A 19,685-nucleotide genomic window follows, 5' to 3' on the forward strand; every position below is an offset into this window, starting at 1 on the left:
GAAGGAGTCGAAGGACTCGTATGGCTTTGAGTTTGACTTGGCCTTGGAGGCATGTGTGGAAAACTTGGGAACAGCATTGAGGATTCAACAGAGTGAGGTGAAATGGGGCTAGTGATAGAAAAACTATCAACTCCAAGAGTTCCTATTTCGGTATTTTGCTTTGCTTTCTTGGCATTATGCTAATCTAACATCTCAAGGGCCAAGGCTGCTTGGTATTTGACATTATCGTCAACCTTGTTGCAAAGACCTATATCATGGCCAAGTATTTGTGCAAGGTGGAATTTGAATCTATAAATGCCTCCACTACATTCCTTTTTGCAAAATTTACAAAGGAGCTTGGGGTCTCCGGGAATCTTGTCACAATAAGCCCAAGCAAAGTCCTTCTCTCTCGGCATTGTTGTTGCTTTGAACTTGTGTTTAATTTGTGGCTTCTGTTAAGATTTGGAGTCGTGGCTTCTATTTAATTTGTGGCTCCTGTGAAAGACAACAAAAAATCAAATTTAAAAATGATCCAAAAATTTAAAATATGCTAGAAATTTAAAAAATTAAATGAAGGCAGATGTCAGTAAACATTTAGAAATGTTGCCTTTCAATAAAACCAGAAAACATGCAAAACCTTGGTTTTATTCAATGGAGCACAACATAGCTCTAAAAATTGGCACAAAAGCACACCAAGAAAGTGCCATCATCTGTCATCTATGCATATGAAGATTGTTGCAAGATCACTTAGATCTCTGCCATGTATCAAATATATGTGTCAAATCACTGTCAAGTCTATATGTTAAGTTTATATGTTAATATGTCAAGTCACTGTCAATGGAATCTATAGGTCAGTTCAATCACCATCCACAAGCATCAGCTCTATCTTGTATCAAAGGGCTCACAATGTATCACAATCAACTTGAAGATTGAATATGTCACTATTTTATGAATGCCTCTGAAGATATATCATGTTGGGCCATTGAAGCTTTCTACAACAAATGATAGTTTCTTTGTTTCTTGAGAAGGGTTAAATAAAGGCCACAGAACATTTAGTTTAGTCAATGATCAAAGTTAAGAAGGAAAGCTCTCATTAAGGCTGAGACTAATCATAAATATTGTAGAATTTGATTCAGAGAACTATCTTAAAAATTGATGCTCTACTAGATGTTTGATGATCTAATGATGCCTGGAATATACACTGATGCTTTAAGGTAAGTGTGCTTGTTGCTCAAGTCAGGGTAAGATAAGGCTTCAAACAGCCATTATTTCCTTTTGATACACAGAAAGTTTGTTTCAGTTCTATCTCTGTTTTGTTTTGTCTCAGCTCCAAGAATTGTGTTCAAACCTTGATTTCTGTTGTTCCACTGACACAAAAGAAACTGCCTTCGTCCTGGATCACAATATCATTATTAACAATATGACAAATTTCTGTGGTCGCCATTCATCGCCCAACCTAGACCAATGTCAGTGGTCGTTCATTGACCAATATAGACCATTCATCACTCAAAAGATGGAAGAGGTTAAGACTCTGGCCTATGCTACTAGCCTTAATAAGTTAATATTCACCAAACTCAGATCTCGGTGGGACCTCCACTGGCTCTTCAACTGGAATCTGCTCTCTCGTTGCTCTCATTGTTGCTTTTTGGAGTACGTGGTGCTGACTCTAAGCTACTGTATGTGCTGCTAAAATCACAATGTCACTGCGTTAACGCTGTTATATACATGTGACAATGCTATATTTATACATGTGACAGTGCAGGCATTATTGTTGTATGCCATCGCAGTTATATGTATGGATGGAGTCGATGGACTAGCCGACTAGGCACTCGAGTATGACATCACAGTTATATATATGGCATTGCCGCATTAGCATCTCTGTTCTTCTCTGTTGTATCGCATCACAGTATCACGATTCACATCTATATCTCAGACATCATTATATATAAAGTTAAAAGGAATACCGAATACGTCACCGTTCGCGCAGGTTACCTCAATGTTGAAGGCTCACGCAGGTATATGAATATCTTAGCAATCCGGCTCTGCGGCGTCGAATGCAGCTCTGCGGCTCTGTGGCGATGTCGACTGAGGACTCTGCGGCGGTGTCGACTGAGGACTCTACGGACTCGAGACTATGAAACATTGAAATAGCTCTACCACGTAGCCGATAAAGTTATAAATGCGTTACATCACAATCCGAAACCCAAAACCCGATAAACCTAAACGCAAAACTGGCGGGAATCGCAAAAAAACGCAAAATCAGAATAATCGCCATACTCACGAGTCAAACTCACGTTGACCACGAGTCAAACTCGGTCAACGCAATTTGACTCGCAAAGATTCAATTCAGATCGTTTCATGGCCGAGCAGAGTTGGAATCGCGATTAATCGGCAAAATCGTCGATTCCTGTTTCACCGCATGAAACTATCCAAGAATTGGGATTCTGACCCAAGTGGAGTTTCATCTACCATCCTTCTTTGTGAAAAGACCCTTCCAATCTCTGGATTCGCCTCAACAAGCTCTCCTTCGCCTCGTTTGAGCCTCAACCTAGTAAACATCCAAATCTTCACACAAACTTGTCAAACCTTAAAAACCTTGAGCTCTGATACCACTTGATCCATAAATGAAAAGGTATTATAGACTATGTGTGAATTTGCTTATGTTACTTAATGCAATGGATCGAAAAGATTGCGAATAACATAAACAATTAAACCATTTAAAGACACATTCAAACACATCAACACAACAGAATTTAATAAAGGAGTTCAACGGACTTCATGGTTGTCTTCCATTGAGTTCATGGTTGTCTTCCATTGTGCATATGGTTTATATAGTTTATGTTCTATCTACAATTACCTAACTTATTTTGCAGCATAAACAAGTTTTGGATTTAAGTGATTGTAACAGCACAGAACATCAAAATTTCAACAAATTTCAGTGAAGAGAAGGCTGAATTTCAAAGCTTATTGCAGGCCCGAAATTTTAGGTGCGGAAATTTCAAGAGTTGACTAAATTTGGGACAATTTGACCATGTTTCACTTTGACATTTAAGGTGACTTGGAGGAGGGTTAGGCTTGACATTTTGGTGGCAGTTTTAAGTCTTGGTCTTGGATATCTCATTTTGACCTGATTCTATAAAAAAAAAGAGTTTTTGGGTTTTACCCCTTGTGTGGTTTTGCCCTAGTTTAGAGCCTAATTTCTAGTGTCTCTTGTCTCTTGTGCATTATGTTCTCTATATTTTGCTATGTAATTTCTTGATGGCATAACTAAACAAGAAAAATAATAAGAAAAGAATGCATATCAGTCACAAGTAATTACCATGATAAGAAATTATATCATCTTACAAAATTTCAACATGGTCTCAGAGTTATGGTTAAGACAGGAGCAATGTTAAGGACAACTAATAGGGCTAAATCTGGAAGAAGTCTAATATGCAGAGAAGTCAAAGATCATAAAAGCGTTGAGGTCAAGGAATACTTCAATGAATAAGAATCTATCAAGAGGTATGTTCAAGGCTTATAAGGCATCTGCATTTTCTCTCTCTGTATTCCAGGTCGAAATCTTTGTATTATAGCAAGGTGAGCCAAGACTTTCAAAGAGAGCCAACAAGCTTGTGTTATATCAGAAATAAAGGCCAAGGTTCCTCATTGTGTTGTGCTAGGAATTAACGAGAAGTTGCATTGAAGTTTCGATGACTGTGAGTTTCGGAAGCACATGCTAATGCGAACATTCCTGTGGGCATCAGAAATTCCTTGAGATTGGAATTACATTACCTCTCCAACATCCAAAATAAAACCTCTAAAAAGAATCTGAATTTCTCTACGACATCTGAATTTCTTTGAACAGTGACATCTAAAGTACAGAAACATGACATTCTATAACCTAACTTATTGACATATTTAAGGCTTGTCCAAGATCCAAGCTACCTAAGGCATTCGAATTTCCTGAAGTTTAAAGTAGACATGGGAGCATCAAGGTCTAGTATAATGAATCATCTAAGGATTGGGAGAAGAGTTTTATATATCGTCTACATCAAGAATTCTCTGGTGTTTACAATGGAAAAAACAAGGAGTATACATGACAAATCTGAATCTGTGACAAATTAAAACCTGTGGTGGCATCCAAACCTCCTGTGACACTGTGACATAATCTTTGTGGCATTCGAACTTCAGTGACATGCGAAGTACATCTAAGGATTTGAATTTTTCTATGGCATTATACTTCTAAGGCATCTTCTCTTTCTATGGCATGTGAGTTTCCCGTGGACTATGTTTCTATGATATTACATCTCTGTGATCTGAGCCTTCTATAAGATTACACTTTTGTGGAAACGAGCTTCAGAAAGATCGTCATCTTTATATAATACGAGCTACAATAAGAATATCATCTCTGTGTAATGAAAGCAGACCACCATATCTATGGAACAAGGCATTCTATCTTAGTGAATGTAGCATTAAGATAAAAATATGGAAATTAGGGTACTGGTTCTTATGCAAGCAAATAACAGCCTACCTCCATAGTGACAATCTGACTACTCTTTGATCAAGAATCAAGGAAGAGGTCAAGAGAAAGTATAAAGTATGAAAATCGTTTATAAATCTGGTAGAATGCTTCAAGACCTAAGATCTTGCAAAGATTTACATCACTTACTTATATGGAAGACTGTACCCTTGGATCACGCAAAGGATCATGAGACTCAAGCAAAGGACTGTGACAATCATACTACTCTTTATGAATAGTACAAAGCTCTATGATGATTAAAGAACACTTCTGAAGCAACTCACTTAATATTTCTAAGGCAGCATGTACAAAGGTTTAATGCCCATTAAAGACAGTCCTGTGACATCTTTGAGGCCGAGAATGGAAGAACAATGAGTAGATATTTGAGGATTTATGAAGCAGCCATAACTTCCTTCCTATACATAGAAGAAGGACTAATTACATCAATGAAGTCGACTTGTATATGAAGTTTGAAAGAAACCAAAACAAAGCAAGCAGCCCAAAGAAACTATGTGGTTCATATCCTAGTACAATGTTTGAAGGATTGAGGCATCTTTGTTGGAGTTAGTTGGTACATGACAAACTGAAGAAAAGTCAAAGGATCATATCTCTGCAAGGATGGACAAGTGATGTTAAAAGAGGTATGTATAATCTTTGCAACCAATGACCTATGCTACATATATTGTTAAATCGTTTAGGTCATAAATAAGTTAATAATCCTATACTCTCGTGAAAGATAAAGATGTGCTAAGGGTCGGTCTAGATATATTAAGAGTTGTTGATATGTTAGCATGCAAAGTCTTTCATTGCTATTGTAGACAAGGTTTTGTGATCAAGAAATGAAACGAACTCCATTCCATAAAAGGCTTGTTAACAGCATTCCTATGGGTTTTGCACCTAACTCTTTAGTATGCTTGCGGAATTTGCAATTCTCAAAAGCCAGATCTTAAAGGCTTTAGAGAATCTAGGGTTTGTAAACCCTAGCAAAGGTTTGAATTATAAAACGCTAGGAATAGAAAATCTGACTACGGGTTTCCGCTTTAAAAAGAAAAATCTAGTTCCTGAGAATGACAAGGATGACAGTATGATATGGGAACAAAATTGGTGAACAAATCCAAGATTAAGAGGGAGTTGACTCTCCTCAAGGAGATAAGCATTATACATGTCCTTTCTTTAATTATTATTGTTGTTATTTTATCTTTATACTTTGCCTTTTGTTCTTTCATAGTCTTCTATAATTGTTGTAGGTCAAGACAAGATCTATCTAAACTTGATTAGCAAATGGAAGAATTTGAAGAACATGGCAAAGCACAAAAGTTCACCTACCTCAGTCAAAAAGAGGGAGCTTTGACTGGTTCAATTTAGAAAAACACTGATTGGGTTGACAATACTGATGTTGATAGAGATACTACTAATAATTGGGAGCTGATATGATTTATTGGGAGAATGTGAAGTAGAATTTTGTTGTAATACGAAGAAAGAAGATGTGAAGGCTTCTATAAATCAACTATGAAGAAGTTTGGCTCCATAAGGCGTAAGGCATTTGATGAACTATTTGATGACACGTTCGATTTGACATGAAGATTGTTAGAAAATCAGGAAAGTCGAAGCTCGTTATGATGTGATGTAGATAGAAGCCTAGAAGCTCCAAGAAATCTCCATGAAAGAAAAAGTAGCCAATGCATTAATGAGTATTTTTTACAAGCTTAGGCTTGTGGTTGTTTTCTCCTTATTTGAGGGGGAGTGAAAAACTCCTCCTTGGTTGAGAGGGAGTGAGGGTGGACACCGCAATCTCCATGTGTCATGCCTTATGACCAGGACTAACAGCCGTAAGCCTAGTGAAGGCACTAGTAAGGAGAATGGTGGATTGGATAAGCTTCTGGGACCAATATTCTTCAAGGTTGTGTGCATTGACCAAGATTAACTGTCATATGTCAAGTACATTATTCCAAGATAAGAATAGTCCTAAGGACCGATATTTCTTGGTAGATTAGGAAATAGTCATGCGAAGACATACCTAGTGAACATCTGGATGGGATATGTGCCTGAGAGGCAGTGGTGTACAATCCCACCATTGTGCTTTGATCTAATGGAGAGATAGAGCTTGAAAGTCAAGGCCTTGCTATTATTACAATGTTGGTTATGATGATGAAAAATCATCATTTATGCCTGCCAATTTGGATCCTTTCTTATATGAATATTTCAACTTGAGTATCTTGTTCTGTCATTCTGAATACCTTCGTAGTTAAGAGGGACTGTTGAAAATGTAACTAGTCTCGGTCTTCATAATGTAATAAAAATTGTGATTTTTATCATTGATTATATTCATTATCATTATTTTATTTTTAGTCAAAGCATGTTCTGTTAAAAAATCGGGAAGGCGGGAAGATTTTCTTATGTTGATAATTACTTGTGATATTGTTATGTTCTTATTTAATTCTTTTATGTACTTCTTTTATCTTCATCTCATCAAGCAATTATCAAAGCAAAAATATGAAGATCATGGACACCAGATGTAGGCACTCAGCCAGGGCTAAAACCCCTTTATAGGGGAAAACCAAGTGATAACTCTTCCTTCAATAGATTCAAATTGAGATAGACCAAGGCCCTAGACCAAAAGACCTTCCTCCACCAAGTCAGCTCTTCCTTCTTATACATGATCTCTTCCAAAGTTACCAAGTGCCAGCTTCTCAAATGCAGCTTCAACCCAGAATTTCGAACCCCAGCTTCAAAACTTCGACCTAGCGTTAGGACTGCAGTTTCGATCTAGCAACTTCAGTAGCTTCAGCCTAACAGCTTCACAACTTTGACCTTGATGCAGTTTCACAAATTCGATGCAACTTCACAGCTTCGACCTTGATGCAGCTTCACAACTTCAGCCTTGATGCAACTTCACAACTTCGACCTTGATGCAGCGTCGACCTTGATGCAGCTTCACGGTGTCGATGCATCTTCACAGCTTCGATGCAACTTCACATCTTCGATGTAGTTTCCCAACTTTGATACAGCTTTAGAATTTCGTTGCACATGAGACACACACACACACAAAAAAATTATTTCTGCTTCCTTCTTGAACTTCACACTTTTTTCTGCTCCCAGCTACTGCAATTCAAACTTGTGAGAGATGTGCTTCCAAATGAGTCGAGTTGCTCCAATATATAGTTTGTTTGTGAGATCGAATTCCCTTGTTGAAGCCAACTTGTCATTACTTGAATCTGACTCGCTGGAGGAGGCCTAATTGACCTATTTTACAATAAAATAAATTTCTTTCATGACAAATAAAGCCCAAGAAGGGTCTTTTACATTATGACATGGACAAGGACACTTGACATAAACCCTAGAAGTATTCAATGGAGACTTTGACCTAAAAACAGTTGACCCAAGCATGAAACCCATGCTTTAATAATAAAATTTATTTTTCTTTATTTTGACAAATACATGACTTAAATTCAATTATGAAGATCGACACTAGTTACATTCTTCAACACTCCCTCTTAACTAGGGAGGTATTCATAATTACATATATATATAGAGGTACCTGGAAGATCTCCAAAATGAACTACGAAGAGTTCTAGCACACTCGGTGCTGCGAACTAGGAACCTAACCAGGGTATTCTATCCTGGTGAGACTAAGATGGACTCAAGCTTTCAGCCACTCTAGGTACCATCACGCTTATTTGCTAAACATCAACCTAGGTGTCTAGGTGCGTATCCAAGGTTGAAGCTCCATGACCAACGCCACTCTCCCTCTTCGGGATCTGGACATCAACACATAGACTAGCCAGATGTCCTCTCAAGCATCTGCCATTAGATGCTTCAACTCTCCCTAATAAACTAAACCAAATATATTCATTTATCCAAGCATGATTCCAATGTTCAATCTTTTATGGAGAGATCATGTACAATCATAACCTCAATCAGTAATAAACTTTCATGTATATATACAAGTAAAGACAAACCTTTGGGGTCCTCAAACATTCGGATGCTGCTAATATCATCAGGTTATCCATATACAATTTTGTTGGAAGCTTTCTTCTTCTTTCATTTCTTCAGCAACACCAAATACATTGCCAGATTTTCTCAAGTCTTTTGTTTGCAACTTCATGAACATTCATCAATAGTACTTTTGCTTACTTCAAGGTATTCACTATCATAATATGCCCTCCCTCTTAACTGGGGAGATATACCCTTTCTTCTATCCAGACTCCCTCTCAACTTAGGGAGATCAACCACTTCGTTCTTCTATAACATCGGGGAACCTTTCATGGCTCCATCCCTTCTTACTTCCTTCATCGTGCTTACTAATATCATCTGAGCATCTGCATCATCTTGAAGATTATGTACCTGAAAAACATTAATAGCAAATATAACCAAAATACATATATTGAAGCATGAATTTAACTATATCAAAGTTATATCAATATAATGGAAGCATCAAAACAATCAAATACTTTAGACATCAAATACCTAAACCTATTTAGGTTCATAATCAACAAGAGACACATACTAATCAACCTCTTGCTAGAGTTTTGTCACAAATCCTTAGATTCCATCTTCGAGACACAAAAAATAACAAGCATCTAAGGTTTCAACAATTTTAGATTCTACTAGTGTTTGTTGCAAACCCTAGTTTGTAAAAACAATTATATCAATCTCTACTTGGGCTTTGCTACAAACCCTAGAATTCATGAAAATATCAACAATTAGCCTACTAGCATATACATATCTAGGATTTCATGCACTAGCATCTCATATCAATATCCATATCTACTATGTAAACCCAAGACACAAACATTAATACATCAAAAGTAGGTATACAACAAGTTCATTCAGGCTAGGGTTTCGATCAGAGGAATACACGCCTAGTATTTCATTCCTAAGATCTTACTTACAAGGGTTTTGTTCACAAACCCTAATTCACCAAACCTTAAAGATCTAGGGATTCAATATATTATTTAGACATCAATAGTAAACCTTAAAGAACTAGGGTTTCTATCATAACAATACCAAAACCCTAAACATCATAAGAATAGGATTTCTAGATTTCATCAACAACTCTAAGTAGACTAAGGTTTCATAATATTGACATACCCTTAGCAACAAGAGGCTAGCATTTTATAGTGAACCCTAAAGGTTAGGATTACACAAGAATGATCAAAGAATATCATGAGGGTAGATTCAATCTAATGATTGATCACCTTAACAAGAATCTTTGTGATTCAAAACCCTAGACATAATGATGTCAGTAATGCAATGCAAATTTCAAAAGAGAATGAACATACCTTTTACATGAAGAGAACTTTATAACAAAACTTATAGTCTGAGACATACTTTGAGTTGTTCCTTAACAAATCTTGTAGGACATCAATTCTTTGAAGTGTTTCATTTACAGCATAACTTCCTCCATGCTTCAAGTTTATCCGTTGAAGTCACGGTGTATTCTGCAATCTTTTCCTACCGAGGAAAGTACAAAGAAAAGGTTATTAGCATATAACAAAAACAGATCTTCATATGAGAGAAAAACCAAACATAAAAAAGGAGACAACGAATAAGATACTTATCTTTTGTATAATGGTGAAGGATCCCTCTTAACCCAATCCTTTTGAGGGATACCTACAACTTTCAAAATAAAAAATGTTCTAACAAGACATGTTATACCTACAAACTCTAGAAATCAAATCATAAAAGAAAACATTACAAAACTTAAAGTAGAAGGATATGCAAGGAATAGTGTCCTTAAGAATCTTTATGAAATAAGTCTTTGACTTTGGATTCTTCCATCTTGTTCTTCTTCGGTGGAGCTTCATCGACAATATTTGCTTGATCTCTTTCTCTCTTCCTATTCCTTGGATTCTTCGGACATTGATTTCTGTAGTGACCCATCTTGTGACAATTGTAACATTCAATCTTGGATAGGTCAACTTTATTCTTTGGTCCCTTGAACTTCTTGAAGGTTCCTTTCTTCTTGTGATGAGTAGAATAGGCATTAGAGGTATTTTCTTCTTCATCCTCCTTGTTAATTAGTAACGATATTCGAGCTTTTCCTTGACTGCATGCATTCCACATTTGTTCAAATGTTAGAGTATCCTTCCAACTGTTAAGTCCTTATGCAAATGCACTCCAAGATTTTGGTAGTCCTAAAAGAGCAGTAATTATGAGCTCCTTTTATGGGACAACTTCATCTATTTCTTGGAGTTCATCTCTGATTCTGGATATCCTTATAAAGTAGGATAATACAGTATCGTCTTTCGTCATAGCAGTCCTTAATTCATTATTGAGGCTTGCTATTTGACCAATATTCTTGATGGTGAATAATTTAGAGAGAGCCTCATACATTTCTTGAGTAGAATTTATGTTGGATATGTATGGAATTAGGTTGTCCTTAACTCCATCTACTATTAGGTTCATAGCCAAGATTTCGGTTTTTTTGAACTTTGCTTTCTCTTCTTTATTTGTTTCATCTGTAGGATTCTTGATTTTTCCTTGAACATGATCCAAAACTTTGTTCTTTTCGAGGATGAGATCTATCATCTTTTTCCAAGTTCTTTAGTTGGAGGCTCCTTCTAGTTTGTTTTTTCCCTTCATTGAGTTTGACATAGTTCATGTAGATAGTAGGCTTAGCTCCTTATATGATCCTTCTTAATGATCTCCTTTTCCTTAATAGATCTTCAACCTGCCTTTTTCTTCCTTCTTCACCTTAGCTCTGATACCATGTTAGAAATCGGAAAGGCAGAAAGATTCTCTTATGTTGATAATTACTTGTGATATTGTTATGTTTTTATTTACTTCTTTATGTTCTTTTATCTTCTTCTCATCAAGCGATTATCAATGCAAAAATATTAAGATCATGGACACCAGATGTAGGCACTCAACCAAGGCTAAAACCCCTTTATAGGGGAAAACCCAATCCGAATTCTTCCTTCAGTAGATTCAAATTGAGATAAACCAAGACCCTAGACCAAAATACATTCCTCCTCCACCAAGTTAGCGCTTCCTTCTTATAGATAATCTCTTCCAAAGTTATCAAGTGCCAACTTCTCAAATGCAGCTTCAACCCAGAATTTCAACCCCCAGCTTCAGAATTTCGACCTAGCTTTAGGACTGTAGTTTCGATCTAGCAACTTCAGTAGCTTCAGCCTAGCAACTTCACAGCTTCGACCTTGATGCAGCTTCACAACTTCGACCTTGATGCAGCTTCATAGCTTCAACTTCGATGCATCTTCACAACTTTGATGCATCTTCACAGCTTCGATGCAGCGTCACAGCTTCAATGCAGCGTCACAACTTCGATGCAGCTTCAGAATTTCGTTGCACATGAGAGAGAGAGAGAGACCCAAAAACTTGTATTTTTCCTTCCTTCTTGAACTTCGCACTTTTTTTGCTCCCAACTACTGCAATTCGAACTTGTGAGAGATGTGTTTCCAAATGAGTCGAGTTGCTCCAATATAAAGTGAGTTTGTGAGGTCGAATTCCCTTGTTGAGGTCGACTTGTCCTTACTTGAAGCTGACTTGGTGGAGGATGCCTAATTGACCTATTTTACAATAAATCAATTTCTTTCTTGACAAATAAAGCCTAAGAAGGGTCTTTTACATTATGACATGGAAAAGGACACTTGACATAAACCCTAGAAATCTTCAATGGAGATTTTAACCTGAAACAATTGACCCAAGCATGAAACCCATGCTTTAATAAGTCAATTTATTTAATTATAAAACGTATTTTTCTTTCTTTTGACAAATACATGACTTAAATACAATTATGAAGATCGACACTAGTTGCATTCTTCAACATGTTCTTCATGCTTATAGAGTCAAAGAGCCATAAAGAAAGTGTATTTGAGCCAAGTCCCATTTGGAAATTTTGTAAAAAAAAGAAAAAGATTTTTTTATTCAGTCAAAGTCCACCAAAAGTTGGCAAATCGGCCCTCCTTGGGAACAAGTCAGCGTGGGCTTCCAAGAGCCACCTATTTGACCTCCTGGACAGATATATATAGAGGATAATTCGATCACTTTGGAGCACATTCACTCATCATCGTCACACATATCTTATGCACCTAACTAATGAAAAAAAAGGAAGAGGTAGGAGAAAAGGAAGCTTGCACATGTGGAGGAATTTCAATGAAGAGAAGGCCAAATTTCAAAGCCTATTGCAGGCCCAAAATTTCAGGAGTTGACCAGATTTGGGACAGTTTGACCATGTTTGACTTTGACATTGGAGGTGACTTGAAGGAGGGTTGGACTTCACATTTTGGTGGCAGTTTTGGGTCTTGGTCTTGGTCTTGGATATCTCATTTTGATCTGATTCTATAAGAAAGTGATTTTTGGGTTTTCCCCCTTGTGGCGTTTTTCCCTAGCTTGGAGCCTAGCTTTTCGTGCCTTGTCTCTTATGGATTATGTTCTCTATATTTTGCTAATGCGTAATTGCCTGATGACATAACTAAACAAGAAAAATAATAAGTAAAGAATGCATATCAGTCACAAGTAATTACCATGATAAGAAATTATATCATCTAATAGAAGTTCAACAAACTTGGGTAAAACCAAGGTCCTGATCTTCAATGCCTCGAAGAACTTTATTGCAGACCTACACTTCTACTATAGTGGTACAGAGATTTGAGATCACCACATCTTACATCTGCTTGGGGATACTGTTCACAAGGCCCAGAGTTGGTATGTGGTTGGCACTCCAACCTCGATTCACTAAAGGTTATGGCTCCCTAATCCTCACTGAGTAATAGTGCCTCCAGGCACATTTCCAGGACATCTCGTCCAAGCTCTACCTCATGGATGCCATTATCAGACCCATGATCCTTTATGGCTCTGAGATCGGCAGACCCAGTTTACTACAGTCAAATTGGGCCAACAATGGAGAGAGTCCATACCCTACTTCTCTAGCGTATCATCCACTACAAATGCACAGTTTTGTAACTCATTATTTAGGCAGAGTTCAAGGTCCACCCATCTCGCCTTGAGGTCCTTTTCCGGTTGGTCTCTTTCCTCCATCGAGTCAAGGTTTACAGAGATTTTTCTACCAAGAGAGAGATACCCCTATCTTGCACATTGTTCTTCAAAGGCCATTATTTTGGCTACCCCTTAGGTCATGCTCGTGGTTGGTTCGCAAAGGCATCTCAGCTTCTTCAGTCAATGACCATCTCCCTAGAGTGCCCGTTTAGTTTCTCCCTTGACAAACCAACACATCTCTTATGACTCGACAGACATTGAATCAGGCCATCAAAGAGGATATCTACATATTATACATTCAAGGCACTTGGGCATCCCCCTTGTGGAGCCTTGGTTCAAAGATGTCCTTCTACCTAGAGCACTTTTTGGAGTTGCGGGATGGCCTCATCATTTGCCCCCTTATATTCGCAAGCAATGGATGCACTCACTCAAGATGCCACTAGGGCAGCTTTGAGTTGGGTCCCATCAACTTCGAGTGGAGAAAAATCACCTATACGACGATCCCATGAGGTCTACTAGTTGTGCCACCTATAGGAGTCGAAGACTCAGATGCACCTCATTTTTCAATGCCCCATATAATATGAGATCAAAGGGTGATATCATTTCCTATATAGAGAGTCTGGAGGATCCCTTTCTACCATCTTCCAGTATCATGGTCAGAGATGTCTAGCCCTCTTCATCAGGGATATTTTTAGACATAGATCTCAGATCCTACATACCCACCTCACTTGGGGATGATTCGGACGACCACATCATATTTTCAAGTTGATCCGACTGATCGAAGCAACAAGCAACAAGCTGAGTTCCAAGGTATTTCACATAGTAAAGTAGTGAAACCTCGGGTCTCCCCTCAGCCCCCCCCCCTTGGGTTTCCAACAAGCAGCCTCAACAACGTTATGGAGGTGCCGAACAGCACAACAGTTCACTTACACTCAGAGCATCGGAGGATTTAGTACAAGAAGGTTCCCGAACAAGCCCCCCCGCCCCCAACCTGATGTGTTCCTCCCCAGCACTAACAGAACAGCGAAAGACTTATCCAGAGCTTCTTTCCTTTGGTCTCGAATGTTAGGAGTATCCCTCGCTCCTACATTCCCCCCCCCCCAAGATCATGCTGCCAGACTCCTCGTTGGATCTAGAGGGCTCTGATAGCGGGCCAGCACCACTATCACCCCCCTTGTCGTTGATTATTAGACTCGGGCACTCTTGACATCATCAACCTCCTTCCCTGGACTTATTCACTTAGCCCTCTACATAATCCAGTAATATATGTGTTTATGGTTTATAAGGCTGTTCTATTATTGCGTCCTCCTTTAATCATGTTATCCTAGATTTAGCTTTGGCATTTTCTACGAGTTGCATTTGCACTCCCACATTGTATTCGTACTAGTTGTATCCTTCTGTCCCATTGACCTGTTTACGGTCATTCGTTGGATATTAATAAATTTATCTTATCATAATTGTGTTTTCCCTGCCCTGACAGCAGAATTTACTCATAAAGGGTTTAACATGCCCTTTACTTCTTGTCCAGCCTCCCACAAGGTAGCCTGCTACCAGTCTTGTTTTGAGCAGATATGGGGCATCCTTGTGATATATCTTTAGGATGTGAGCCCTGAAATCTATATATGCACATGTTTTCTCCTTGCCCTAGCACCAGAATTTATTCATAAAGGATTTAACATGCTCTTTACCTCCTTGTATAGTCTCGACTCTCTGTGCTCTATATCAACTCTTATAGCACTTCCAGCAGGAAACTATTTACGACTTGGAAGAATTGACCTTGAACCAGTCCCACAAGATAGCTTACCTTGCTAATGGTCTTCCTTTTTGCAGATATGGGGGATACCCTGTGATATACTTTAGGATGTGAGACCTAAAATCCATTTACATATGTGTTTTCCTGCCCTGACACCAGAAATTATTCATAAACGGTTTAACATGTCCTTTACTTTCTCCTTGTCCAGCCTCCCACAAAGTAGCTTGCTACCAGTCTTGTTTTGTACAGATATGGGACTTCCCTGTCATATGTCTTCAGGATGTGAGCCCTGAAATCTATTTATGCACATGTTTTTCGTTTCCCTGGCAACAGAATTTATTCATAAAGGATTTAACATGTTCTACTTCCATCTTGTATAGTCCCTATGTTAATAATCAAGACTGTTGGAAGAGAATAACTGTTTACAATCACATGAATTACAGTTTAATGCAGACATAACCTTCTCTAATTTATCTGGTAAAAAAGTGTAATGTTCCTTTTGGGAGGGCAGCCCCTCTTTCTTCCATAGCTGTCATTCAAGGATTATGAAGACATCAAATATAGATTAAAGTTTAAACCATTTGGAGGACACGAAAGAGGGCATAAGGGATGAAGCAGTATACTTGCAGCACCTGATTAAATGGCTCAAAAGGCTCAAGCAAGAGGGAAACATCAGGCAGCAAACTTTTACATCCTTCAGCAACCTTACTCACAACAGACAAGGACTTGCACAATATAGACAGGGTAGACTTCACATGAGCCCTAAAATCCCGCAGCATCAGTATTAGTTACAAATCCAGGAGTATGGACTACAAGCGGGATTGGGAGATTTAAATAAACACAGTTACTCTTGGAGAGAAACATCAATCAATAATACTAAAATGTTTCCATTGACGAGTTCACATATTTTCATTTTGCATGGGATCTTAAATGTAGCTTTTAATTGAACCCAACATTCTTTTTAGCATTAGATAACGCCCTCATTTTTATAAACACAACCTTGGGTGATGCCATCTTAGTAACGATGTGTTTAAATCCACGATCCTATGAAATGTATAAAAGTATCTACTTTTATAAACAGAAGCCTCGTCATGGGCTGAAATCAAAGGGTAATAAACTTTAAATCTCCAGGTCGATGGAAGACAATTTCTATTTAATACCTTCAGTCTGAGGATCTTCCACAAAGCGCTTCAAGCAATCTACAAAATTTGTCCCATTGAAAGGATCACCCCCAATTCCCACACATGTTGATTGTCCAAGACCAACAGCAGTTGTTTGAAAGACCTGGCAATTCAATCAGAAAGAATCTAGTCAGTCTAAATTAAGATAGAATATCTAAAAATCTAAAAATCCTAGAAAACAATCATATCCATACCGCTTCATATGTAAGAGTGCCAGATCTTGATACAATCCCAACACGACCAGGCTTGTGGATATAGCCAGGCATGATACCAATTTTGCACTCGCCGGGCTTAATAATTCCAGGACAATTTGGCCCAATAAGTCGAGTCTTAGATTGCTTGTTTAAAGCTGCCTTTACACGTACCTGTTATTTAGAAATGGATGCTTAATAATGCAATAAATTATTCAACCATACTGATTCTAATTTTTTACTAGTTTAGTAGTTAATAAACATAACCACATGTAAGAGAATGGCAAGCATCACATGTTATCAAAACCATGTAAAACAAGCATAATTTCAGATAAATGTAATTAGATACTTTCTATTCAATCAAACACAACCTTTCACAGTATCCAAACTGTAATGAAATTTAACTTGAAAATTTATGCAGTGGACATAAAAATGCTGCTGTCATAAATGAAAGAGCAGCCCATAAAGTTAAGATAGCATATATTGCACACATCCTACTATAAATTTCCACAGCAGCATAACAGAAATCTTTTTCAGAATGATACGTGAGAAAATCCTTCGGAAAGGATAGGACATAAAGGGAAAGAGTTTAGAGAAGAGAAAAGATTTACAGAATGATCGGCAAATGATTATGTTGGGCATAACCTAAAATTCCATGGGCAAAAGTAAATGTCTATATGTAAAGCATAAGTATAGTGGTGACAACTGACCATCTATAGTGGGAAAATATTGAGCAGAAACCTACATAATACCATGAGCCCATAAAATGCAACATCCTAAAGCACATAGGAACTTTTCCAAACTGCAAACATTTTAGTAAAACTGGAAAGGTATCTTATTAATATGAAGAAGGATGCCTCTATAAATATAATTTATTATCAGGATTAAAACCTAGCAACATTTCTTTAAAAATCATACCAATTTTATGAGAGCCAGTGAACCCTATTAAAAAGGACCTTCAAATTAAAGAAATGCCTAGTTCAAAACATAAGGTATTCAACAATGCCCCGCAATAAATTACAGCACATTTTATTCTTGGTATCATAACAAAATTACCTTGCAGAAACACCAGCAAAATAATCATGGCTTCTCAAAAATTCTTAACAAGCCTTTCAAAATGTCTAGAGAACACAGAAAGATACTTGGTAAAGCTTCTATAGCAGCAAATAACACAAGCACACAACAGAAGCAAGTAATTTGGTAACTTAATCTGTTTCACATTGATCTGTTTGCTTCATGTTATGACTATGTCAGTGAACTTATATTGATGAGCTGCTACACAGGCAAGAGAGGTCGCTTTTATTTCCATTATTTGATTAAAAGGCATGTGACCATTAATCTAAGGCAGTGAATCAGTTTATGGTGTTTTATCAGTTCCTTCATGTCAGAAAGTCATGTTTTATATGTGCTAAATCAATTTATGCCAGTTGATTGACCTCTGCTACCAGTTATCAAATCCTTGAATTAATTAATTCAAAAATAAAAAACAAAATAAAAAACCTTTCTTGTTCTGCTTATCTCCTTTCTTACTCCCATAGGATGGATCTTTATGTCAGCTCGTTTATGCACTAAACAATCAGAGGCAAGGTTACAAAAGACAATGCATAGAACATTTGTTAACAGCCAGTTTTCCTGACACCACAGCTTCACTTCAACTCACTCACGATCTAGTATATAGCAGGTAATCAAGATCATGATCAATGTTCTTCCTTTGAATCTGTCTGTGTTCATCACTCAACACGTGAAATTTTATTCTTTCGAGTTATCTTTGCCAGGCTTTGCTGCAATGGAACTAGACATTCATTTTCATCAACTGACACACAGCATGATTATCATTACCAACATCCTTGTGAAATTGGATACCACATCCAACACAGCAAAGAAAAGTTATAGTATCCTCAACATTTTATAAGTCATCTGAAGGATCTTTACAAGTCGTATGTTTGAAACCAATGTCTAAGGTTTCAAAGTTACACTGTTTCAGTTGACACACAAATGGAACAGATTTTACCACACTTCTTTATGCCCCTTTTCAATATTAATGAAATTAAATATGTATAAAACACTTGACTAGGCATCACTATCCAAGTTTGTTCTTGTAAAGATATACCTGAATGGAATAGTGGAGATTTCTCCAACAGTTATGCTTTGAATTTTTCAATTTCATGCTTACTGACTTCCTCTCCAACCCCCTTACAAACTGTGTGGGAGATGCTTCTCTTTTTCATTGTCATCATCTGCAAGCATCCTCTTACTTACACTGTCAACATCCCCTGATGTCATCACCTGATTTATGTGTCGTACATCCTACAAGTACTTAGTGCACCGCAATTCTTCTTGATGCATGTTTTCTCATATAGCATATTCTGCTCTTTGAACATGACACTGCCATTTTTGTTAACATCCTTGGAGTACATAATTCTGAAAAGTGTCACGATACTGTCCCAGATATGTTCATGTGGAACAAGGTACCCTCTTCGAACACAAATTTCATAAGCCGGACAATCTTGGTGGTCGGACATCAACCCTCAGCAAGATGTCCCTCACAAAATCACTCGATCAATGAGGACTCATAAGTATAAAAATGGAATGAATGGACTCAAGAAATGAAACCAACGATTGTCTCGACTCTCAATCAACTCTCCATATCTTATAGACTAAAAATGGGAGTCTACAAAGGAAGTGACCAAGAATAGAAACCCAAAAAGCATGCTAAATTAAACCAAGGGTGCCTATAATGAAGCAAATGGTTCATTCACTAAGCCATCGCATAAAAAAGGGACAAGAGCCCATAATATAATGTCAAAAGAGGCAAAAATATTATTTGATAAGAAATACTAATACAACGATAATTGAAAGGTAATCAAGAAGGCTCCTTATATAGTGCCCAAGAAACATGTTGTTGTTAAGGGTCATAATATCAATTATAACAAATAATCTAATGTATGTTGGTCCAATGTTGCACAAAGCACGGAAGAAGTGGGGACGTTTTTTGGAAGTGAAGCGTCATTTTCCAAAAATCATCAGAAGTGAAGCGTCACTGAAGTGTCTATATATATATAGAGAGAGAGAGAGAGAGATACAAAAAAAATCCAGAGAAACAAATTAGTTGCAGGATA

The 19,685-nt window shown here is 37.5% G+C and overlaps 1 protein-coding gene across 2 annotated transcripts in view; it reads right to left on the reverse strand.

Moving 5' to 3' along the window:
- Positions 1-19,685, reverse strand: part of LOC149186035 (succinate--CoA ligase [ADP-forming] subunit alpha-2, mitochondrial) — a 230,683-nt gene that overhangs the window by 88,211 nt on the left and 122,787 nt on the right. For both annotated transcript variants that reach the window (XM_089410865.1, XM_089410864.1), the window contains exons 3-4: positions 16,570-16,740; positions 16,355-16,478 (exon numbers count right to left, since the gene is read on the reverse strand). In XM_089410865.1, coding sequence (XP_089266991.1) covers positions 16,355-16,478; positions 16,570-16,740 — 295 coding nt within the window. The remainder of the gene's footprint in view (positions 1-16,354; positions 16,479-16,569; positions 16,741-19,685) is intronic.

The sequence above is a fragment of the Pinus tabuliformis genome, chromosome 3_1 (genome assembly GCF_031772625.1).
Source record: "Pinus tabuliformis cultivar Carrire ecotype Pingquan chromosome 3_1, CPIR1, whole genome shotgun sequence".
Lineage (NCBI taxonomy): Eukaryota > Viridiplantae > Streptophyta > Pinopsida > Pinales > Pinaceae > Pinus > Pinus tabuliformis.